Source organism: Rhinoderma darwinii, chromosome 5, assembly GCF_050947455.1.
Source record: "Rhinoderma darwinii isolate aRhiDar2 chromosome 5, aRhiDar2.hap1, whole genome shotgun sequence".
Classification (NCBI taxonomy): Eukaryota; Metazoa; Chordata; class Amphibia; order Anura; family Rhinodermatidae; genus Rhinoderma; species Rhinoderma darwinii.
Genome location: NC_134691.1, coordinates 141,345,370 through 141,371,483, shown reverse-complemented (window position 1 = coordinate 141,371,483; position 26,114 = coordinate 141,345,370). Strand labels below are relative to the sequence as shown.

General features: G+C 42.2%; 1 protein-coding gene across 2 annotated transcripts in view; it reads right to left on the bottom strand.

The window, feature by feature from the left end:
- MBOAT1 (membrane bound glycerophospholipid O-acyltransferase 1) overlaps positions 1–26,114 on the bottom strand; it is a 92,142-nt gene that overhangs the window by 55,809 nt on the left and 10,219 nt on the right. For both annotated transcript variants that reach the window (XM_075826583.1, XM_075826582.1), the window contains exons 2-4: positions 11,426–11,571; positions 11,019–11,096; positions 3,831–3,926 (exon numbers count right to left, since the gene is read on the bottom strand). In XM_075826583.1, coding sequence (XP_075682698.1) covers positions 3,831–3,926; positions 11,019–11,096; positions 11,426–11,571 — 320 coding nt within the window. The remainder of the gene's footprint in view (positions 1–3,830; positions 3,927–11,018; positions 11,097–11,425; positions 11,572–26,114) is intronic.

Below are 26,114 nucleotides of genomic sequence, written 5' to 3'. Positions count from 1 at the left end.
TGGTCAATATACATTGAAATCTATGCAATATACAGAAACAGCTGTAAGTGAAAATGCATCTCAACCGCAAAGTCTGAATAAACCCTAATTGAGAGTGACTAAGCATGTCTGGCCAATTATCCACCAGGTGCAGGAGACCAGGGACTTATGTTCTCTGGATCAAAAGAAGTCCCAGTGGATAGACCCCAACCACTCAAAAATGTATGGCATTTTAAATCACTATACTAGAATTGTAAGTCGTGGGAAAACCCCTTCTGCTATATTGCTGGAAACAAACAATAATAAGAAAAATTATAACTACTGCTTGATGTTGAGTGAGACGAGTACAGATACGGATCTCCTATTCTACATTGCACTATGGAAATAGACTGGGCCCTACAGTCTTCTCGTCTTCCAGTCATTTCTTTTACCATATGGTCCACTGAGCCAACTCTTGATTTGCTAAATCTGTGATAGATCTAGGGGAAGGGGTTTATCCCCGCTTACATTTAACCGTATTCTCTTATCCCAGTTTTACCTTTACCTTGTGCAGGATAGTTACTGAAATTTGGAATGAAACCGGTCTCGTGTTTGGAGGAACGGGTGGGGTTAGTTTGTTTTAGCTTTCCATATCTTTTCAGTCATACACGTGTACTGCATAAACGTGTATGGATCAGTGACAACCTCTCAGATCGCAGGAATTAATAATCCCTCTTACGGATCATATTTCACTACTCCCTTAAACAACGTATGTTACTTGGGTATGTCCAACTACCAATACTGCAAAAACTGAGACCTTACAGCAACTTAGGATCATCTCCTGGAACATGAGGGGGGGGGGGGGGGTCTTGAAGATAAATTCAAGAGATCTCTTGTATCCAATTTTCTCTCCTATAATCCTCATATGATACTCCTTCAAGAGACTCACGTGATCGGCTCTAAACTGAAGGCTATTCATAGGCCCTGGGTTCGATACGGTTATCATGCCTCTTTTTCCAGCTATTCCTGTGAAGTCTGCTTACTGGTCCTCAAATCTTTACAATGTGTGGTCACTTCTGTTAAAACTGATCCTAGTGGGAGATTTGTTATTATATTAGGTCAGGTATACCTTACATCATTCATTACAGTGAATATTTACAACTATCCAGCTACTGAATGGTGTGATGGTGTTCGTAACAGATTTGGGCCCTGCACCCCTCTTGTTACTAGGGGATTTTAATCTCCTGCTCTGTCCCGAGCTGGATAGGTTGGGTGGCACTCTGGGGATTGCTTCTCCTCTAAGTGCATGGGCTGACACCTATTATTTGACAGAGATCTGGCGTAAGCACCATCCCTGATCACAGACTTATTCTGGAGAATGATCTGTAGGCCGGAGAATGGCATGAGTAGATCTTGCATTTGGGAACACAGCCTCTCTTGTTTTTGTAGTAGATGTCAAGTACTTCCTTAGAGGTATTTCGGATCAGTCCCCCCTACTTCTAACTCTAGGGCTTCCGGAGATGGCAAAACGCAAAATTTGGATATTATGTAGCCTATGGTTCTCCTGTAAAGAGGTGATAAAGTCTTTAGACTTGGAGTTATCTAGTTTTTGGTCTGCAAATACAGATGCGACGACATGTGGTTTGGTATGGGATGCTTTTAAAAGGCATACATGAGAGAGGTTGTGATGAGAGCCATTTCCTCACACAGATGTGGGCTAACCACTCATCATATTGCTCTCGAGTCTGCCCTAGCCCAGGTGAAGGGCAGTATCTTCAGACTAGGGACCCATCAACCTTTTCTGCCTTCTCTGTATTCACACTGTTTTTCAGTCTATTCTCAACTGAATTGACTAATAAAAAAAACCCTATACTCTCAGCAAAGAGGCTTTGATCAAAGGGATAAAAATGGTCTTTTACTAGTGTATTTAGCCAGAGATGATACAACAACAAATCCCATCATGGAGAACATTTTCCCTGCAGGTGTACAGGTACAGGATCCTCCAACTATCAATCAAGTGACATAGACTTCCTCTGATCTGGAGGATTATCTAAGTACCAATGATTTTCCCATCTTGGATGGGGAACATGCTAGTCTCTTAGAGGCTGACTTGACTGTGGAAGAAATCACAGCAGCAATTGGTTCCTTTTCAAATAGAAAACGCCCGGACTGGATGGTCTCCCCATAGAATGGTATAAACTGCATGTGGACTTGATAGCTCTTCACCCTATTTGTGTCTAGGTGACGTGGCAATCCTCCCTCCGTCTATCAGAGATCTCAATGTTAATCCCCAAACCCGGTAAAGACCCAAGAGAATGCGGATCCCATAGACCATTTCACTCCTCAATTGTGATGTTAAGATTCTAGCCAAAATTTTGGCCATGCGCTTACAGAAAGTAAGATCTCATGTTATTCACCCTGACCAATCTGGCTTTATGCCTGGTAAAGCCACCAACATTAACTTGGAGGTTGTTCACGAATCTCTAGTCTTCATATAATACCCCTGGCCCCCGGGTTGTTGCCTCCTTGGACTTGCAGTTGTATGGCCCAATCTAAGGTCTGTGCTGGGTAGATTCGAACAACGTTTTATCCAATGGGTACATCTTCTATACTCACAACCACTAGCAAGTGTCAAATCTAACGGTCATATCTCCCCCTCCTTTGCTCTGGCCCGAGGGACTAGACAGGGATGCCCGTTATCCATTTCTCTGTTTGCTTTAGCGATTGAACCTCTCGCCCTAGCCATACAAAAATCTCCAGATACAACTGGCTATGCTCTAGGAGGAAGGGAAGAAATAGTTTCACTTTATGCGAACGATACTCATTTTCCTTAATGACCTGGGTCCATCTTTAAGAGCGCTAATAACTTTGACACATTTACGTCGTTCTCTGGTCTCCGGGTTAATTGGTCTAAGTCATTAATAATGGCGGTGGATCCGGGAGCCAGGGGGGGGGGGGGTTGTTCTTCCCTCCCTCCTACAGTGATCAGCCCTGACACACACACTTCATACTGGATAACATCACTCCATTACTAAGACAACTTAAAGTAGATTTTGACAGATGAAGACATCTCCCCTTTCATTAACGGGTCGCAACAATCTATTCAAAATGAATTCCCTCTCTAGATTCCTATATCTTTTCCATAACTCCCCTGTATGGCTCCCACTCACAATCTATTCTAAGGTAGACCGGGATCTCCGATCCTTTATCTGGGTGGATGGGGTCCCTCGGATTGCTCTCGGCACGCTCCGTCTACCTACAGAGCAGGGTGGCCTGAACTTGCCGAACCTATACTTTTTGGCTAGATAATTAGTGTATGCTTGGTGGTGGTTTACACAGACATCTTAACCCATCTACAGATCTGGAAGAGACCAGACTGGGATCTTATAAAGCCCTAGTCAACTCCTTATATAGAGAGACGGCTCCCCGTGGAGCACCTACTTACAGACTCAGACTTCTCCACCCTCTTTTTCATATTCCTGATCGGCGTATTTGAGATGTTTGCTGCTAATGTCTTTCCCCGATCTTCCCACTACTCCACTAGACATGGTATTTGACTGACTGGTCTTCCTATATACTGTAATGGAAAGCGATGTGTATTTTTATTGTTTTTGTATTATTTTTGTTATAGGTTTGTAAAATCATACTAGTGTCTACTGGTGGATACATATGTATATACTGTTGTTATTTCTGTACAACGGATATATATTCAATGTATGTGTTCCAATTTTTATATGTTCTTAATAGAATGTAACTTTTAAAAATAAATAAATGAGGTCATACAAGTGTTTGGCAGGGGAGGTGTGTATTACAAAAACTTAAGACAACCCCACGTTACTATATAGACTCTTGAGTAGACAGCTTATACTTACCCAGAAAAATCTGTCGTGAGAATACCATAGTTGAATATATACACTCTGTTAATCTGGCATAGTGTTAGATATCCCAAAGCAAGTATAAAAGAGTAACTGAAAAATCAAATAAAACATGACCACATTGAGCATTACATTCTTATATCATTTCCATCTTATCAAACTTCATTTCTATTAATTAATGTCACTCTTCTTTTTTCAGGAAGAACATCAAATGCAGTAATTTGAGAGGATTTTGAATTGGTTATTTGTATTAAAAGGGATTTCTCAAAACATCTGACAGCGCTATATAAAAGACAGGGAGAAAAGAGAAACCATGCAAGTTGTTGCCATGATTGCAAGTGCCACGGATGTGGCCCCTTCACAAGAAGTGCTCCGGCCTCTCTTTACTGAAAGCTCCCCAGCCTCTCCCCTCTGAGTGACGGCTCTAACATCTAATCAGGAGACAGCTAGATCCATTAGTCAAAGCACAGGGGGCACTTGTGAAGCTGGGGGCATTAAAACATAGATTTCTCGGTCAACCTGCATTACCATCATCCCAGATATGGTTACACTGCTCTCCCCATCCTCTATATAGCTCTGTCAACTTTTTTTTAAGAGTCAAAACTGCAGAAAGGTTGCCTTTAATATTTTATGATAGACTAACACCACCTAAAGGATCAAAAGTCTATAGATTACAAGTAAAAAAAAATACAGCAGATCAATTGTCAAGTTGCCACACTCCGTGAATAAAGATCTATTTTATATTGGATGCTGCTACAGTCTTTTAATATATGCTAGAAGGAAAACTAGTCCAAGACTGGGCACAAAGTGGAAAAAAATAATTATTCCCACTTCTGGTCCATGTCCCAACACTGAGGTTCAGAGTGGGTGCCCTCCAAACACTGATAAACCAACCTGGATGACAAGATAGCAACGACCACCATAAGGAAACAGTGGCTTCTTTATTTACCTAGTGTGCAATCAGGTAACACACCAGGATAAAGACTTTACTGTTGTGGCTGAACGGTGAGTATGCAAATAGTAAAGTCACTGACAGGTGAAGTGAATAACATCGATTATCTTGTTACAATGGTACCCATCAAAGGAGTGAGAGAAATAAGGCAGGAAGTAAAGATCCGGTTCTTGGAGTTGATGTGTTGGAAGCAGGAAAAATTAGTCTAAGGCTAGATTCAGATGTGCATTGCGCATCTCTGACGCGAAAAACGTGTGTTTTTCACGTCCGAGGTGCATCCGTGATCTGCGCTGCGGGACGCAATATCATGCATCCCCCATAGACTAGAGTCTATGGAGGGTTGCGTGAAAAAAAATAAAAAAAAATAGGACATGTCCCATTTTCTCACGGACCCTACACACGGTCCGTTGAAACAACGGCCCCATTGAATTATATAGGTCCGTGTAACGGCTATTGTATAAACGGACGTTTAACACGTTCGCGTGAACAAGGCCTAAGGATCTGAGTGACTTTTACAAGGGACAAATTGTGATGGCTAAACGACTGAGTCACAGCACCTCCAAAACAGCAAGTCTTGTGGGGTATTCCCGGTATGAAGTGGTTAGTATCTACCAATAGTGGTCCATGAAAAGTCAAATGGCGATAGGGTCATGGGCACTCGAGGCTCATTAATGAATGTGGGGAGCGAAGGATAGCCCATCTGGTCTGATCCCACAGAAGAGCTACTGTAGCACAAATTGCTGAAAAAGTTACTGCTGGCTATATAAGAAAGGTGTCACAACACGCAGTGCATCACAGTTTGCTGCGCAGTCCGGTCAGACTGCACATGCTTCCCTCTGTCCATTGCCAACAGGGCCTACAATGGGCACGCGAGCATGGGAACTGGACCATGGAGCAATAGAAGGAGGTGGCCTGATGAATCACATTTTCTTCAACATCATGTCTATGGCTGGGAGCAGACAGAGGCAGTGTGATGCTCTGGGCAATGTTCTGCTGGGAAACATTGGGTACTGGCATTTAAGTAGATGTTACTTTGACACATACCACCTACCTAAAAATTGTTGCAGACCAAGTACACTTAGTCATGGCAGAAGTGTTCCTTAATGGAAATGGCTTCTTTCAGCAGGACAATGCGCCCTGCTACACTACAGAAATGGTTTGATGAACATGACAGAGTAAAAAGGTGTTGACTTAGCCTTCAAAGTCCCCGTATCTCAAACCAAATCGAGAATATGCGGGATTTGCTGGAAAAACAAGTTTGATTAATGGAGAACCCCTTGCAACTTAGAGGACCTGAAGGATCTACGGCTAACATATTGGTATCAGATACCACAGGATACCTTCAGAGGTCTTGAGGAGTCCATGTCTTGATGGGTCAGAGCGTTTTTTGGCAACACGAGGTGGACCTACACAGTGTTAGGTTGGTGGATTTAATGTTATGGCTGATCGGTATATTGGTGGGTGCTGTCTGATTCACTATGGACTGTGGTGACTCAACTGTTTGCCATTGGGGCAAAACCTCTATTTTTTGCATTGGAGCTACTTTGTTTTGCTGTTTTTTACCTGAAAAGGCATAAAAAAATTATTTAAAGCCGTAAAACAAAAGTAGGCATCTGTTAGACTTACATAGCAAAATAAAGTATAAAACCTTTAACCCTTTTGCTGCCAGGACAATTTTCAAACTTTTAGAAAACAAATAAAAACTGAACTATAAAATGAAAATAATGAGATTACATCCCTATACCCATAGATTTTCTAAAATTAGACATCTGGCACATTGTGAAAATGCCACCAAGTATTTTACACTCTTGGACGCCTTTGAAAGTGTAACATTTTGTAAAAAATGCATACAAATTCATATTAGTGAATAAGTCTGACCCTATGCAGTGGCGGTGACGCCCAACATCTTCTAAAAATAAAATGTTCAAGATGTGCAGAGTTCTATTTGTTATCCAGAGGCACCCGTCAGGGTTGTCCACTATCCCCATTTTTATTTATTTTTTTATAACTCTAGAATGTTTCGAACTAAAGATCAGGGCAAATCCGCTTATTCGGGGCTTCAGTATTTTGAGAAGTATGGTAAAGACTTTGAATCGTCACCCCCCTGACCAAGGCCTCAAGGATCGCTTTAATCAAAATGATCTGATTTCCTATGGTGTTACATATTATTGGTAATTCTCTTGTCTGGATTCCTATTAAGACTTTCAACACACTGGATTCAATCGTGAATGATCTTATTTGGCAAGGAAAGAAGACTCATATTAAATATACCAAATTATGTCGCCCGGTGGCAGAGGGAGGCTTTGCATTGCCGGATTTAAGAACACCGTATTTTTCGGACAATAAGACGCAGTTGTAAGCAAGAATATATCTCGCTAAAAAAAAAAATCTTAGAAAATCGGCAGTCAAGGGACACAGCAGCGCAGGGTCCCCTGGCCGCTTCTTACTTAACCCCTTCCCGACCCATGATGTGCCGACATCATGGAGCGGCGGGGGGGGGGGGGGGGGGGAATGATGATGTTTGGAGCGGAGCCCGCTCCACTCCATACACTGCAGATATCAGCTCTGTTTTACGGCTGACATGCTGCTCTAAGGGCCAGGAACAGCGATGGCGCTGTTTCTGGCCGTTTAACTAGTTAAATGCTGCGGTCAATAGCAACCGCGGCATTTGTAGGGGTCTTCCCACGAAGGCCATTTATGACATATCCACAGGATGTGTCATAAATGTTAGACAGATGCGGGTCCCACCTTTGGTACCCACACCTATCTCTAGACTGGGGCCCCCTAAACCCCGTTCTAGCTTACTCTGTTCCGCTGTCTCCCGGTCACTTACTGGTTACGTGGTCGGGAGTTACGGAAACAGCCAAGTGCTCGCTGAGCTATGCGGTTTCTGTAACTCCCATATAAGTGAATGGGAGTTACAGAAACAGCGTAGCACGCAGAGCTATGCTGTTTTTGGAACTCAGTAGCGACGAAAACAGCGTACATGGTCGAGTTATGGAAACAAAAAAAAAAAAAAAAAACCCTTTTCCCATTTTTCCCCAAGCACAATGTAAAAAATTGCACTTTTTTTTTTTTTTTTTTTAACATAATTGGTATCGCTGCGTCCGCAAAAGTCTCAACTATTACAATATTGCATTATTTAACTCGCACGGTAAAAAAAAAAATATATTGTAAGTACCAAAAAATAGTGGCATTAAAAACTACAGCTCGACCCGCAAAAAATAAGCCCTTACACCGCTCAAACTATGAAAAAATATTTAAAAAGTTATGGCTCTCAGGATATGGTGAAACAACAAATTACTTTTTTTAACAAATCGTTTTGTCTTTGTAAAAGTAATAAAAGATTAAATTTTTTCCTGTTTTCGGTTATCTAAAACCTGGGTGCATCTTATAGTCTGAAAAATACGGTATATTTTCTCTCATGCCAGGTGCAGCAACTTGTTGACTAACTACTGAGAAGTAAATAGATTGGCTTTAGCATCGGGGGGACCTGTGCAGAGGGATAATGTATTCCAAGTCTTGGAGCAGACGACCTCTGAAAGAACAGACAAAACCGATAAAAACAAGGGGACATATACAAAACCACCGAAAAAGGCCATACTTACAAATGGACACAGCCAGGTCAGAAACGCCGATGAAGGAGTGAGCAGGTGCTTTAAATAATAATAGCCACTCCCACTGGTCTTGAGGGGAGTGGTGTGTGTGGTGCATGGGATGTGTAGTAAGAAATAATAAATGAATAGTGTGTGTGCAAGTGTAATACTATAAGTGAAATATAGGGGGCAGTAATGAGTGAAGTGCCTCAATAGAAATAAATGGATAATGGGGTGCAAGTGTGTGAAACATGGAGGGATAGTGTGTACGTCATGAGGCACAACGTGTATAGCCAGGTAGAAGCCTATTTGTGACGCCTTGATAGTTCATAGAGCGGGCTACCCTGCTTGCTATGCCAAACAACAACACACCATGCTCTCCCAGCATCAAAGACCCGGCTGTGTCCAAGAGAAGAGAATATACGTAGTAATGAAAAATATCTGGAGTATTAGTAATTATTTTGGCCAAAAGGACGCAAGCTCGCAATCCACGACAAGGATCCCCAGACTTGCGAGTCCCTAACTCCTTAAATGGAACAGAATGTTCCTGATGTACAGACAAAACCGATAAAAACAAGGGGACATATACAAAACCACCGAAAAAGGCCATACTTACAAATGGACACAGCCAGGTCAGAAACGCAGATGAAGGAGTGAGCAGGTGCTTTAAATAATAATAGCCACTCTGAAAGAAGCCACCCAGGTATAAGGTTTTTGGTCTATATCATAGGGTTTGGGAAGTTTTAAAACAGAAAGTTAGATTTTTTTCATTCAAACCACTTTGGTGGAATGTATTCATTACCCTGTTTGCTTTGATATAAGACAGTAAGTCTTGGCAGAGATGGGGTATAAGTAAAATTTCCCATTTATTTATTTACGGGTCTATTAAAACCCTTTATACACTCCAGAGGGAGATTTGGTTGTTCCTCCAGGTAGGTGTATGTGTTTTGGGATTGAACCTTTGGCATTTATGGAAAATTATATAAGGGGGGGGTTACTGCCATGGTATACAATGAATTGATCACGCACCTTAAAATCGGGATAGTAAAGCAAGTTATAACAGTAATGAGAAATGGGGGGGGGGGGGGAGATTTGGGGAAACATTACACAGTCTCATGGGTAGAAACTTTTAAGGGGGTGGATAGAATGTCACTTAACTATTCACATAGACTCTCCCAATTTATATTGATACATCGATTGCATTAAAATCACTTTATGGGATACAGAGAAAGCTCTGGTTGTCCTAGGTGTAATATAGACCAGACATTTATTACGGCATTGCCCAAAGTGGCATCAGTATTGGTCCAAAGTAATTGAAATCACAAGAATTGTGTTTAAAATAGGCATAGAATATGCTCTGGTCTTAAAGGGGTTGTCTGAGATAAAATGACTATGTGTTAATGCTTGTAATTTGGAAAATGTAAGTATATTACAAATGCATTTACAATTATAAAGTGGCCCCGTTTCGAGATCCTGCCGTGGGGTACTTGACGGGTGACGTCACTCTCTGCACTGGCTGCTGTGTTGATCTTTAATTCTTTTCCGGGTATACGACACGTCACTTGTGACGTGCCGTGTATGGGCTGTTCCGCTGCACAGCCCGTAATGCGCATGCGCGGTCCCTGCTGTTCAAGATAATAGCAGGGACCGCGCATGTGCATTACAACATAACAGCCCATACCGGGCACATCACAAGTGATGTGTCAATTACCCGGAAAAGAATTGAAGATCAACACAGCGGCCAGAGATTGACGTCACCCGTCAAGTACCCCACGGCAGTGTATGTAAACGGGCCATGTTGGAAAATGTAAGTATATTACAAATGTATTTACATTTATAAATTAGAAGCATTAACAGTCATTTTATCTCGGACAACCCCTTTAATCTTGCTGGGGAATCCTTCTCAAGTAACAAGCGGAACATTGTACCCTAGCGATTCAACCGTTTATGGCAAGATTGCGGATTCTTAGAAAATAAATGGCAGTAGGCGATATGAAGAGAATTATTTTATGAGAGATTGTATTTTGAGGGAAAAAAAGGGAGACTCCCATTTATTATTACGGAAATATGGAACTGGTGGATTGACTAGTCAGACCCAAAGGATAGGTCTCTGGCAATGAGGACTCCTCAAGTATAATAGATGGGTAGGTAAATCAAGAAATCTATGTATTTTTTTCCCTGCGGCAGGGAGGGTAGGATGGGATATATTGTTCAAGCATTCTTTTGTAGGAGAAGCGCTCTTATATTCTCATTGGCTTTTCTATCTTATTCTTTTTTTGAATTGTTGAGTGTATCTTCCTTTTCAAAGAAGATGTAATAAATATGTAGGGGAAAAAAAACAAAAAACATTGTACAGAGTTCATACATACCACTTATGGCTAGGTCTACATGCACATATCTTCACCAAATCATCAAAACTGAAGAGACCAAAAATCTCTGCAATCCAGATGCGGTAAAAATCTGAGCCACAGGGTCAACAAATAGTCCGATTTGGCCAAAGGGTTAATCCATAAGAACTCTCTGAATACATACACGAGCACACATTTTTGGCACACTTTTAGACATAGCAATGCGCTGTGTGTTTTAGATTAAGGTACCACACGTTCAGCAACTATTTGCTTTATGTGCTTTCCTTACCAGTGAACTTTTTCAATACTTGCATTGATCATGATGCAGTAGCTCAAAAGAACCAAAGAGAATATGTGCAAAGAGTACCTAAAATAAAGGCAAAAACACCTGTTATCAGAATGTGCTCTTCTAATTATATCCTTATATCCATTTCTAATAAAGAAAAATAATTATCCAAATTAAAAAAAGGCATTGAGGCAGAATCAATGTATCTACACCAGGTTTTCTATGCTATTCTACACAGCAATAATAATAAAAAAAATATACCATAAAGTAGAATACTGACTTATAACATTGCAATATTCTTCACAGTAAAGAATAAAAAGAAGCAGTTTTGTTTAAAATTCTTAATATAAAATCGTACCACAAGACAGCATACAGGTTAACTAGTACATGTCTATGCACTGACAACTTACCATCCAAAGCAAAATACTGCAAGGTAAACACCGATAAGTGTGGCAATGCCATGGCGGATAGTAGCATGTGCTTGTCTTGCACTTAGGTAAGTACGGAACCACACAGCAATGACAAGAGCGAACAGCTGACATGCGACAAAGTTGACCTAAAATAAGAAAGATTTTCTGACTTTAGTTCAAAGCCATTCCATATAACGCTAGATGACAAAATAACTTTAGGTATGACAAATATTAAGCTTACGCTCGATTCACACTAGTGCCATGGATTCCGTAATCAGAGCCATAAAAGCTACAATGGATCAGTTTTCAAATGGAACTCCGCAAATCCTGACATATCAGTTCTAATCAGATCCATCCAAGGTATATTTCATGGCAAGAATAGGACTGGAGACTACACTTTTCTTATATTAAAAAATAGAAGAACCCCTAATAGAAAAAGAAAAATGCAAATATGGATTTAGCCTTAGGCCTCATGCACACGATCGTAGCCGTGTGCACGGCCCATGATTGCAGCACGGAGTGTCCTCTGCAGGCCACCCGCAAGTCACAGACTGTGCACACATTGATTTCAATGAGCCCGGACCATATAAGGACTTGTTCTATCTTTTTGCGGTCCGGGTTCCCGGATATCGCACGGACCGTGGAAACCACGGTTGTGTGCATGGGCCCATATAAACAAATGGGTCCGCAATTCACCTGCAGATTTGCAGTCGCAAAAACACGTTTGTGTGCATGAGGCCTTAGATATAGCAATCCTTAATGAATGGACAGAAATGTTAAGTGCAGCGCTAGGATCTAGTCAGCCACAGTGGCTAGAAATTCACTCCTGAAGCCTACAATTTTTGGGTTTCTTTTATGGAGATCTATGGCAGTAGTCTGCTGACTAATAATAACGCATCGGCATTAGTTAGGCTGCGTTCACATATGCTTTGTGGCTTCCGTTATAGCGTATCCGTCGGAGGACCACAAGAATGGAAGTTAACGTTACCGTCACAAGACCCATTGATTTCAATGGGTTTTAGTTTTGCATCAGTTGTGCTCAAATGAAAGCAAGAAAGATGCAAAGATAAAAACTGATCTGTTATAACTGATGACAAGCTGACACAACTGAAAGAAATGTGTCAGTTTAAACCCATCGTTTTGCCAGAAGCAATAGCGTAGTCAACTATGCCATTTCTTCCGGCAAAACGACTGATCCGGTGCACAAATAGACAAACGGAAACCAGCGGCACCGGCTCCGTCACCCATGAAATCAATGGTGATGGAGGCAGAAACCTCTGGTTTCCGTCGGTGTCAGTTTGTGGCTGCTCAGGGTCCCGTTCTGACAGAAACCTCCCACGGAACGTCAGAACGGGACCCCAATGCAGATGTGAACAGAGCCTTACCTTCCGTTGAATTTTGTCTGGTATCAGTCTGTCTTTTTTATTTTTTTTATTTCAACGGATCCGCTAAAACAACGCAGATGTGAACCAAGCCTTATTTCAACTTTATTTAGGTCTTTCACACAAACTGTTTCCACTCTGCATCGTACATCACCGTGTGGCTGTGTTCACATCAGCGTTGCTTTCCGTAGAGCGGTTCCATCAGCTTTCCATCGGGGGAACCCCTCAATGGAAAGGCAAAAGGAAACCTCAGCTTCCGTTTCCATCACCATTGAACTCAATGGTGACGGATACTTTGCTAATGGTTTCTGTTTGTCATCGTTGTGAAAGGATTCAGTTTTTGTTGACGGAATCAATAGTGCAGTTGACTGCGCTATTGATTCAGTCAAAAAAAACAAAACAGAATCACTACCACTATGGTGAGGTGCTAGGCAAATTTATAATTAAATACCCGTGAACACAACCGTAGATTTCTGTCTGTGTGCTATCCGCCTTTATATGAATAACACACGGACCCATTCATTTCTATGGCCCCATGCACACCACCGTAATGTTCACATATCCTTGTGGGGCCGCGAATCTGGGCCTCAAAAACTCAGGACATGTCATTTTACTGACCGTATTTGCGGCTCGGACTCTCCAACATGCATGACAGTTACTGAATTTTTTTTCTGCGGATCTGTGAACACTGATGACACGCGGATGCACTCCAGTAGTACTTTTGCTGACAAATGGACCGCAACAGATCAGTGGTTTTGCGAACCGCAAAACCACTACAGCTGTGTGCATTAGGCCTTACAGATTTATTCAGGGGTGCACATAATCTGCTACTGGATTACAATATCTACAAGAATCCAAATTCCCATACATGTTGATAAATTACATCACTCATGTGGATGCGTAGTAAGACTTTGGAACAGAATATTGTCTTTGGTTGTACAGTTATATGAGCTGGCAGTTTGTAGCTGTACCTTGGCTTAGTTTAGGCTACGCTATAGAAGTTTGGCAGATGCCTGCACTTCTCCCTCCAAGAATTACAGAATTATTCTGCACAGCCTACTCCCTAGTAAGAACTAGTCACCCTTCTCAATCCTCAGCCTCAAAAGTGGTTGGCAGATGGGAAGCTACATACACATCCCTGTTTACGTAAATGAGGAAAGCAGACTGGCTGTTTCCTCTTGGTAGTTTGTGGTCAGTACCAGTCAGTAGAACAAAAATGTCAATATAGTTTTTCCGTTAGTTGAAATAAAGACATGAATATGAGATATATGAATTTGGTAGACCCATTCATTCCTTTAAATACACAACAAGCAGTGGGAATTTTTTCCGTTTCCTCCAACAGTCACAACATTGGTTTTCACCCAAGCTTTGCTAAATTTCTAGTACTTTGTTATTTTATGGGTTTTTCTTTTTCATAATTTTTTTCCGTTTTGTTAGAGAATAAAACCCTTCGGTTACAACCTTGTTCGCACCGTATTAGTTATAAAGATCTCCAGTGCAGATCTTTGAATGGTGTTTTTAAAATATTTTTCTTACTGACTGACATTTGCCATGGGTTAATATCTAGCATATTAACACAGCAATTCTTACACTCCCACAGAAAGTGAATATTCATCTTGATAGTCAGTGTAGTGTGCAAATGAGCAAACAGTGAGCATGGAGAAGACCCCATTATGGGGAATACATCTCATACCACCCCTAAAGTCAGTAAAAAGTTGAACGCAGTTTGTTAGTGATTGGAGGAGAGAATTACAACTGTGATGATCATCAGCCTGGAATAGCGAGGTAACTTGGCTGACAGCTCATAACCTGACTTGGTGGACTACAAGTTTGTTTATTTCAACCTTTGCCTAAACCTGCATGGAATTGTTGTACTGTTGGTTATTGCACTTGCTGCATTGCTTGCACCTTCTGCATGTCACAAGATTGCTGGACTATGTAGGGCCCTCTTCATATAGCATTTAAGTCTCCCGTCAGCGGTATCAGTTGAGCGAACTCCAGATGTATACAGCCAACAGAAGGTCAAAAAAATAGCAATTAGACCTACCGGTAATTGTATTTCCAGGAATCCATCATGACAGCACTACAGGAAGTTGCCCTATTGACCTCTGGAGGGACAGGAAGACAGAGAGGTTAAAAGGCCCCTCCCACCACCCACTTGCCAGTGTTTTTCAATTACTACACCAGGATGGATGCAACCCTATTTTATTTCTAGGGATAATAACTGACATGTTAATTGCACAAATCAGAATTCAATCAGGGAGGGATGTAATGGTGCTGTCATGATGGATTCCTGGAAATACAATTACCGATAGGTCGAATTGCTATTTTCCAGTACATCCCTCATGACAGCACTACAGGAACAATACCAGATTATAATGCTCAGGGTGGGACTATGGATTGAAGGACTTTCCGTCCAAAACTTAAATCCGTATCGGACAGAACATCGAGCCTATGTTTGCAAAACGTATGATGGCTTGACCAAGTGGCAGCTCTGCAGATTTGGTCCATAGAGGCTTCTCTTCTTTCTGCCCAGGATGCCGAGACTGCCCTTGTTGAATGGGCTCTGATGCCTTGTGGGGCACATAGTCCTTGGGACTTGTAGGCTTCTTGTATGGTGGTTTTTACCCATCTCGCTAGAGAGCCTTTTGAGGCTTTCTTTCCTCTATTCTTTCCCCCAAACAGGACAAATAGATTTTTATCTCGTCTCCAGGAGGAGGTTCTATCCAGATACTGAAGAATTGTTCGCCTGACATCCAGGCAATGGAATTTTTCTTCGTGTTCGTGTTGGTTCTTGTTCTCTATGGAAAGCAGTAGATACCTTTGGAATAAAGGAAGGGTCCAGCTTTAAGATGATCTTATCCTCTTGTACTTTTAGGTACGGTTCTATGATTGACAGAGATTGGATTTCTACAATCCTTCTTGCTGAAGTAATAGCGACTAAGAATGCAGCTTTTAGAGTTAAAAAATGCATACTAATTTTGACGAGCGGCTCAAAGGGGGGCTCACAAAGAGTCGTTAACACCACATTCAAATCCCAGGTAGGAACTGATTTCTTTAGGGAAGGTTTCAGTTTAGAGACCGCTTGGGTGAATCTTCTGATCCACCGATGTTCCGCCAGAGGAGTGTTAAAAAAATTACCTAAGGCTGAAATCTGTACTTTTAAAGGTACTAGGGCTAAGTCCTTTTTTGAATCCCGATTGTAAAAAAATCTAGGATTTTTGCAATGTTGGGAAAAAAGGGGTCTGGTCCTGGGTTTCCATGCCAGGAACAGAATTTCTTCCAAATCTTTTGATAGATTTTAGAGGTAACTTCTTTATGACTTTACAAGATAGTTGAAATTACCTCATCTGACAGACCGTGGTTCCTCAAGATCTGCCTTTCAGGATCCAGGCTGACAATTTCAGAGTTTCTATTCCCTGGAAGAATAAGGGACCCTGGGAGACAAGATTCTCCTTGACTGGGAGCATGATAGGGTCTTCCAACGCTAGGTATTGTAAGATTGGAAACCAACTTCTTTTTGGCCAATAGGGAAGAATAATTGATGAGCTTTGTCAAATCTTCCTGGATTTTTCTTAATACCATTGGTATTCGAGGAAATGGAGGAAAGGCATAGGCCAGATCCATGTCCCAGGGTTGGGACAATGCATCTACTCCCAATGGGTTGTCTCTGAGATTTAGGGAGAAGAATGTCTCTACTTGAGTGTTTTTCCTCGTGGCAAACAGGTCTATTTGTGGATAACCCCAATTTCGGGTTAGGGACAGAAAGACTTCCCTGTTTAGGGACCATTCTCCAGGGTCTACTTTTTCCCGACTCAGGAAATCTGCTGATAGGTTCTCTGAGCCTTTTAGGTGGACTGCCGTGACTGATAGGACGTTTTCTTCTGCCCAACTGAAAATTTGTGCAGAGAGGGCCTGAAGAAGAGTGTGTCTTGTTCCCCCTTGATGGCGAAGAAAGGACACTGCTGTCGTGTTGTCCGATAAAATTCTTATATGCTTCCCTTTTATGGTGGGTGAAGCTCTTATAAGTGTCTCCCATACGGCTCTTAGTTCTTTGAAGTTTGAGGACATCATCTTCATTTGAACAGTCCATGTGCCCTGAAAATGTTGGTCTTGGATTACTGACCCCCAGACGTGTTTGCTGGCATCTGTGGTAATCACTACATAAGGAGACGTTCTCCAGGGGACTCCCTTGTCTATGTTGTTTGTGCAGAGCCACCACAGGAGGGATGATTTCACAGTCTCGGAAATTTTAATTTTTAAATTCAGGGAGTTTTGTTTTTGATCCCACTGGGACAAGATCAGATTCTGTAAGGGTCTGGAGTGAAATTGGCTCCATGGAATAGATTGGATGCAAGACGTCATCATTCCCAACATCCGCATACATTCCCTTATGGAACAGGCGTCTTTCCCCTAAAATTTCCTTACTTCTGCCAGTAGGAGTATTTGTTTCTCTCTTGGGAGGAAGGAATGTTGAAGGGAGGAGTCTAGTAGTACTCCTAAGAAGACCTTCTGTTTCTGGGGAGGAAGACTCGACTTCTGAAAGTTGATTATCCATCCCAATTCCTGTAGGAGGGAAAGAACCTGTGACCGATGACTGACTAAGATAGCCGGAGTATCTGCGGTCAACAAGAAGTCGTCTAGATATGGGATAATTACTATACCTTGACTTCTTATGAATGCCATGATCTCTGCCAGAATTTTCGTAAAAATTCTGGGGGCGGAGGAAAGGCCGAAGGGGAGGCAGACAAACTGGAAGTGGAGAATGGAAGGACCGTCCTGAATTGCGAATCTGAGGAATCTCTGATACGCGGGGTGGATAGGAACGTGATAATACGCATCCTTTAAATCGATCGTACACATTGATGCCTCTTCCCTTATTAGAGGAATAGTCGATCTGATAGACTCCATCTTGAATTTTCGATATTTCACCCATTTGTTTAGGACCTTCAGGTTGATTATTGTCCTGTAGGAACCGTTTGGTTTTTTGACCAAGAAGATTTTTGAATAGTGGCCTTTGCATATTTCGTGTGGGGAACTGGAGAAATGGCTCTCAATCTGAGTAGTTTCTGGACGTCCTGGATAAGGATCTGATGAAGATCTTTTGCTTGGTACTGGGTTATTAGGAATTTCTCTGGAGGAATGGAGGAAAATTCTATTTTGTATCCTTCTTCTATGATCTTTAGAACCCAGGGGTTCTGGGTTATTCTCGACCATTTGGGATAAAATTGTAGGAGTCTTCCCCCCACGCTCTTGGCGTCATTGATTTGAGGGCTGGAATGAATTATTTGGGATAAGGAGATATCCTAGACCCCTTTTTCCTTTGGGGTAACTCCAGCGACCGGACTTCCCTTTCCCGCTGTAGTTCTGTGAGGTAGGATCCCTCTGTTGGCGAAATCTTCCAAACTGAGGGGGTTTTTTTGGTTTCTCTTCAGGAAACCCCTTTTTCCTATCTGTTGCACTCTCCAGCATGTTATCGAGGAGAGGACCGAACATCAGAGACCCTGTAAATGGGATAGAACACAACTTGTTCTCGGACTTCGTATCTCCTGACCACATTTTGAGCCATAATGCTCTTCTAGCAGCATTTGAGAGAGCCCCATTCCTGGCAGCAAATCTAATAGATTCCGCTGAAGCGTCTACCAAGAATCCGGTTGCCATTTTTAGTAAAGGTAGAGAATCTAATAGATCTTGTCGTGATGTCTTCATCATCAAATGGGTCTCTAGCTGGTTTAGCCATATAAACATTGCTCTTGCTACTGATGTGGCCGCGATATTAGTTGAGATCAAGGCCGAGGAAGATTCCCACGCTCTTTTCAGTAGTCCGTCTGCCTTTCGGTCCATGGCGTCCCTCAACTGAGAGGAATCTTCAAATGGGATTGCGGGTTTTTTAGCAACCCTGGCTACTGGGACATCTACTTTTGGGATCTCATCCCAAGGCTTAGTGTCCTCTGGATCAAAGAGAAGTCTGTTTTTAAAATCTCTTGAAATGAAGAGCCTTTTTTCTGAATCTTCCCATTCAGTTGTCACCATTCTTTTGAGATTTCCGTTTACCGGAAAAACCCTTGTTTTCTTTTCCGTTAGACCTCCAAACATCTCATTCTGGATGGTATGTGGTTGGTCTTCCTCGGGAATATCCATAGTTTCCCGTATTGCTTGAATTAAGGTATCCGACATCTCGGAAGAGAAGACATTTTTTTTCTCTTGAGTGGAAGAAGTTGAAGGCAAGAGTTCCTCTCTTTCTTCTAACTCATCCTCCGATAGGTAATAACACTCCTGCTCAGAGTCAGACCCCTGAGAAGGAGGACAATATTTTTGATCCACTTCAATCCGTGGTCTTTTTGCCCGGGAGTGTGAGGGACTTTCTTGCGGAGGGGCGAGGGAGGCTACTGACTGACCCACTTCTTCACGAATCATAGTCCTAAGTTCGGACATGAACGTTGGTTGTTCCTACTTTAGTATTTTTGCAATACAATCTTGACAATTGTTTCCTATGGGAATTTTTTTGCACAAGTCGCACATTTTTTAACCGTCTTTTTATCAGTTTGTCTCTGAGAGGAATCTTTTTCCTAGAGAAAACAGAAGGTAGGTAAAGTATGGTGTACATACATAAGGGGTCATACCCTTCCCCAAGGGTGAGACTCACGTGACCCTGGGACATATCTGGAGTTCCATCAGGACGAGGAAGTTCCATACCGCGACAGGTAACAGGCAATGCAATATGCAATCCACAAAAAAATAATCCAAGTTAGAGTTATCAGCTCTAACGACATACCTGTGCGTGCCCCTTTAAATGCGGGCGTTTTGAATTTCCCGCCTTCCAAGATGGCCACGGACCGGAAGTAGCCCGACGTCATTTCCGGTCGGTTATTCGTCCAGCGTGTTCCTGGAGTGCAGCCGCCATAGCCGGCGACTGAGGCTTGCTATGCGGTGCAGCGAGGATCCCTGCCGGTGCGTCCATGTTTATGGAGTTGCCGGTCCCCGCCTTGTCCGTGGCCCGGCCGAAGCCTGCTTGGGAAACCCCAGCCCCCACACACTACCAGAACCCTGCCTAGGATTCCTCAGGTAGGTGTCTCAGGGAGAGAGCTAAGGGACCCCTCGTTTGAGGGGTGTTAGCCTGGGCTTTAGGGGGAAGAGAAGGGGGAGTGCAAGGACCCCCCCGATCTTGCCCCCTGCCCGAATTTCTTTCCTGCACTAACACAGGAGCGACGCTCTCTGCTCCTGACCCTGTGGGGACAGGAAGAAAACTGGCAAGTGGGTGGTGGGAGGGGCCTTTTAACCTCTCTGTCTTCCTGTCCCTACAGAGGTCAATAGGGCAACCTCCTGTAGTGCTGTCATGAGGGATGTACTGGAAATATCCTTCTGTATGGCATACAGTGGATACATCGCCTGGGGAAACTCCTAAAGTCACTGTACATATAACAGCATAAGTCCAGACCTCACCTTTTCTTATTCCCACCTAGGCTTTTGAAACCATCCACACCAGGGCCCTGAGAGACACAGGCAGCGACTGATTAGCCTCCTCTGCCAATCAGCTTTATTCACACATTATTATGTTCAGGTAGGGATGCCTCAGTGCAGTGTCAAAAAAGAGAGTAGGACTACTGGGTCAGACTACCAAGAGTTTGTGTGAAGTCGAACCATGGACACACATAGTTCTGAAAATATTTGACGAATTTCACGCCAACATAGTTCAGCTTATGAAACGTTAGTCTTAATACACCCCCCCCCCCCCTTACTACTTACATCTGTTACTGGGAGAAAATTTGTTTGGAATGCATACATTAGCAAAATCAACTACATGTACTCCATTTTGCTATATGGTATTTTAATGGTCTGTTTTTACATGTTTTAGCAAAATTCTTGTCTGGTCGCATTACATTTTGTTTCCCATTTATTGCACTCCCGGTTCTAATACTACTCAAACTCACATTTTCAGAAACTTAAGCGAAAAGTAAAATTTCAGAAGAGGATATTTTACGCTAAGGCCCTACAGCTTTGCCATGCAGCTGAACCCAGCGATCCTGTGATTTCCATGTTCAATAGGGCCATCAGTATTGCCGCTCCCTCTACTTTATACAGTGCTCAATGAGCTTTAAAGGGGTTGTTTTATGAAGAAAACTTATTTTTAAAAAGAAGCTGGTGCAGTGATCACCAGACAGCCACCATAGCACACTTATAACCTAAACACAGGCCATACAGTCTCCACAATTGCTTATATTTACTATATGGACAACTATATTGTGCCACCTCTTAATCATTGATTTCAGGTGTTTCATTCAGTCTTATTGCCACATGTGTATAAAATCCAGCACCTAGCCATGCAGTCTGCCTTTACAAACATTTGTGAAATAATGGGTCATTCTAAAGAGATCACTGAAGTGGAGTTTAATCCAGTAATAGGATGCCACTGTTGATTCAATTCAGTTCAATCACTTAAAGTAATCGTGCAGGGTCACCGAGTGCTGAGGCGCATAGTGCATAAAAGTCACCAACGCTCTGCTGACTCCATAACTGCAAAGTTCCAACCTCCTCTGGAATTAACATTTGCAAAAAAAACGGAGAGCTTCATGGCATGGGTATCCATAGTGGAGCAGCTGCATGCAAGCCTTACATCACCAAACACAATGTCAAGCGTTGGACGGAGTGGTGTAAAGCACATCAGCGCTGGACTCTGGAGCAGTGAAAACATTATCCGTGGAGTGATGAATCACACTTCACTATCTGGCAGTCTGATGGATGAGGAAGGGTTTGGTGGATGCCAGAAGAACGTTACCTGCCTGACTGCATTGTGGAGGAAGGGATGATGCTCTGGGGTTGTATTTTTCAGGGGTTGTTCTAGGCACCTTCGTTCCAGTGTAGGAAAATCTTAAAGGGAACGGGTCAGGAAATGTAATTATTTTTTATAATATTGCGTTTAATATGATATTAACATAAATTTTATTTATTTGTGTTCTCATGTTCTACTTTTTTCTTACTTTTACTTCTCTATGGGGGCTGCCATTTTTTTTTTCATCTCTGTATGTGTCGATAAACGACACATACATAGATGGAATACGGCACATACAACCCCATAGAGAAAGCGAACGGGAGCCGTTCCATTTACTGCAGCGTACGCGATCTGTTTGGGAACGGCGCATGCGCCGCTCCCACACAGACCAAAATTCAGCTCTTTCGCAGAGCGAAATCCGGCGCCATTTTCATGTGGACCGGAAGCCGCGGCCGGACAGTAAGATGACGACTTCCATCCATATGTTCAAGGAAGCGAAGGCACAAGGAATAGGAGCGGAGGCGGCAGGAGAAGGTAATTTACGGGACGAGTTTTTTGCGGGACGAGTTGTACTTTATGTAGGTACCATTTTTTGGTGCAAATACATTATCATTTAATTTATATAAATTTTTATTTTGGCGAAGATGCAGAAAAAAAAAGAAAAAAGCAGTTCCGCGGCAGTCTTAATATTTTTATACCATACACCGATCATAAATAAAATGTTATACATTTGTTGTTCAGGTTGTTACGGTCGCAGCGATACCAAATATGTCTATTATTTCAAGTATTGGAACTTACATTAAACCTTTTTTTTTTTAATCCCACGAAGGGATTTTTCATTTTGATTTTTTTTTAACTGTATATCTATATTCCAGTACATTAGCCGGTGTACTGATTGTACACAGGCAGTTGTTAGGGCATACCTCAGTATGCCCTAACAGGAAATATGTTCAGACAGCCCTGGGGTCCTTCAATGGACCCTGGGCTGTCTGGCCATACAACTTATGGTGTTTGATCGCATCACAGGGACGTCACTTGTGACGCGATCAAAGGGCAGTCCCCCCTCCTATTTACTTTGAACGCCGCGATGAGCTTTTGATCGTGGCATTCAAGGGGTTAATGGCGGAGAGAAGAGGTTTCTCTTCTCTCCTCCGTTAGAGCGGGGCTGTGGCTGTGTATTACAGCCGTTGTGCGCGGACACTAACTGTCACACAGGATGAGAATGCTCGTCCTAATGCGTAAAGTACCCACCGCTCAGGACGAGCATTCTCGTCCTGTGTCAGCAACCAGTGAAACCCACGCCATAGACTATTTACGGTGCGGGTTTTAGCTTGCTGCCCTAGCGATTGGGCAGCTGAATGTTGGGTCTCCGGGAGTCACTGACTCCCGGAGACCCAAGGAGAAGATAGATGAGCTTTCGCTGCTTCGATTTTCTCTGATCTCTTTTACACCGCGCTCAACGAGCGCTGTGTATATGATGTATTGGTCCCGGTGTATATGTGTATCGGTCCCAGTGATCATCCGACTGCTCACATGATCGCCAGGTGCAGGCTGCTGCTGGGTCTTACTAGACCCAGCCCAGCACTATAAGTGACAATAGTCACTATAAGAAGGCTGATTTCCCATGTAAGGCAGAGTTCACACATCTGACACTTCTGAATCTTTTCTGTGAGATTTCAGCAAGCCACGCGTAATCTTGCGAGATTACGATGTAAACGAGATTTTGTTTCCCTTGCTGGAAATCTCACAGAAAAGATTCAGAAGCGTCAGGATTCTGAATACACATCACGTCCTGGCTGGAGGTAATGTATATTCATTATCAGGACACTTGATTAACGTTAATCTCTGTGTATGTGGCTGCACATCGTGTTCTAGTAAGAACGCGATGCTGCTGTATAAATGAATGGAGAAAAGTGTATGAGGCTGATTGGTCAGCGTCATACTCCCCTGTACAATGCCCACTTTGTTGGAAGTAAAAACACGCCCACTTGTGTATTAAGAAACTCATTAGCATAAAGCTAAAAATCGCTAATAAAGTGGTATAAAATAGATAGTTTTTCTAAATAAAAAGCACTGCTGTCACCTACATTATAGCGCCGATCTCCTTATGTAGGAGATAGGGTACTTATAATGTGATGACAGCCTCTTTAAGGAATCTATCTAGGCGTATAGTAAGCATTTAGACCCCACAGGTCTATTGCAGAATTTAATAGAATTAGGCCGTGAAAATTAAACATTATTTCCACTAAAATGTTGCATTTTTTAAATTTCACAAAAGGATAAAAAGGAGGAAAAAGCCGCCCAACATTTGTAAAGCAATTTCACCAGAGTACAGCAATAACCCCACATGTGGTCATACATGTTTTTTCATTAGAAAAGTAATTAACCCTTTCCGGACAACCATTTTTTGTTTTTTCTTTTTCGTTTTTCCCTCCCCGCTTTGAGAGCCATAACTTTTTTATTTTTCCGTCAATAGAGTGGTGTGAGGGCTTTTTTTTTGCGGGACGAGCTTTAATTTTTATTGGTAACATTTTTTGGTACATAAAAGTTTTTGAGCACTTTTTATTACATTTTTTGGTGGAGCCAAGGTGACCAAAAATGTTATTGCCGTTTTACATTATTTTTGACGGTGTTCACTGTGCGAGTTAGGGCATTTATAATCTGGTGACTATCTCCTACATAATCTGATCGGCGCTGTTATGTAGAGAACAGTGGTTTTTATTTTGAAAAACGATAATTTTTTAGCACGTTAAGAACAATTTTAGATTTATGCTAATTAGTTTAATAGACATTTGGGCGTTTTTTTACTTTTTACCAACTGAGCGTTGTACCAACAGTTTACCAACTGACCAATCAGATTCATACACTTCTCATTGTTCCAACCCAGCTTCTTTCACTGCACAATCACACTGTAACAATGGGCTGTAACAATGAGAAGTGTATGACGCTGATTGTTCACCGATTGGTCAGCGTCATACACTACTCTATACAACGCCCAGTTGGTAAAACGTAAAAAAAACGCCCAGTTGTCTATTAAGAAACTAATTAGCATAAATCTAAAATTGCTCATAACTTGCTCAAAAATTAGCGTTTTCAAAATAAAAACCACTGCTGTTATCTACATTCCAGCGCCGATCAGATTATGTAGGAGATAGGGCACTTATAATCTGGTGACAGAGCCTCTTTAAATAATGGTTTATTGTAATAGTTCTGACTTTTACGGATGCAGCGATACCGATTGTGTATTTTTTGTACATTTTTTTACATTACTTTAGAAAAAAAAATGTGAAAAGGTTTTCTTTGGAACTTTAAATATTGATTACATTTTTTTCACTATAATAACTATTTACTTTTGTTTTTACACATTTTATTAGTCCCCCTAGGGGACTTGAACCAGCGATCAGTAGATCACTGGTACAATACACTGCAATACTAATGTATTGCAGCATATTGTCCTTTTTACAGGCCCCTGTAAAAGCGCGATCGCTGTTCCTGTCCATTAGTCCTGGGTGTCAGCTCTAATACACAGCGGACACCCGCAGCGTATGGTGCGGGCTCAGCACGTGAGCCCGCTCCATACATTAACCCCCCTCCCTCCCTCCCACACACACACACACACACACACACACACACACCACGACATGCTATATTGTGGTGCGCGAAGGGGTTAATGAACAGCGGATGGTGCAGAGTGAAAATGTAAATTTTCCACTGATATGCCATTTTAGTGCACAATATGTTGTGCCCAGTTTGTGCCACTGAAGAAAAATACCTCAAAATATTAACCGGGTTCTCCCGGGTATGGCGATGCCAGATCTGTGGGCGTAAACTGCTGTTTGGGCACGCTGTAGGGCTCAGAAGGGAGGGAGTGGCACTTGGCTTTTGGAGCACAGATTTTGCTTGGTAGCAGCTCTGTTTGGCATTTTGCTGGTATTTCAGTTTATAATGTGGGGGCATATGTAGGCTGTGCAGGGTACATCAGGGCATAATAAGAGGGTATAATAATGGGGTAAATAAATAATAATCTGCAGATGTGTGGCCAGTGCCGCACTGATACATGGCACCCAATTTTGGAACACTGCACATTTTGCATCGCCATATTCTGAGAGCCAGAACTTCTTTATTTTTTTTCTTCACCGGAGCGGTGTGAGGGCTTATTTGTTGCGGGACAATCTGTAGTTTTCATTGGTACCATTTTGGGGTACATGCAATTTTTTTGATCACTTTTTATTCCATTTTTTGGCAAGCAAGGTGACCAAAAACTAGCAATTCTGACAATGGTTTTTATTCTTTTTTTTATGCCGTTCATCCTGGGCTATAAATGACCATTTTAATTTATTCTGCGGGTCGATATGATTACGGCGATACAATTTGTATATCTTTTTTTTTATGTTTTGCAGAGTTTGCGCAATAAAATCACTTCTTTATAAAATTATTTTTTTTTTTGTGTCACCATATTCGGAGAGCCGTAACTTTTTTATTTTTCAGTCAAAAAAAGCTGTGTAGGGACGGGTTGTAATTTTTATTGGTAGATGCG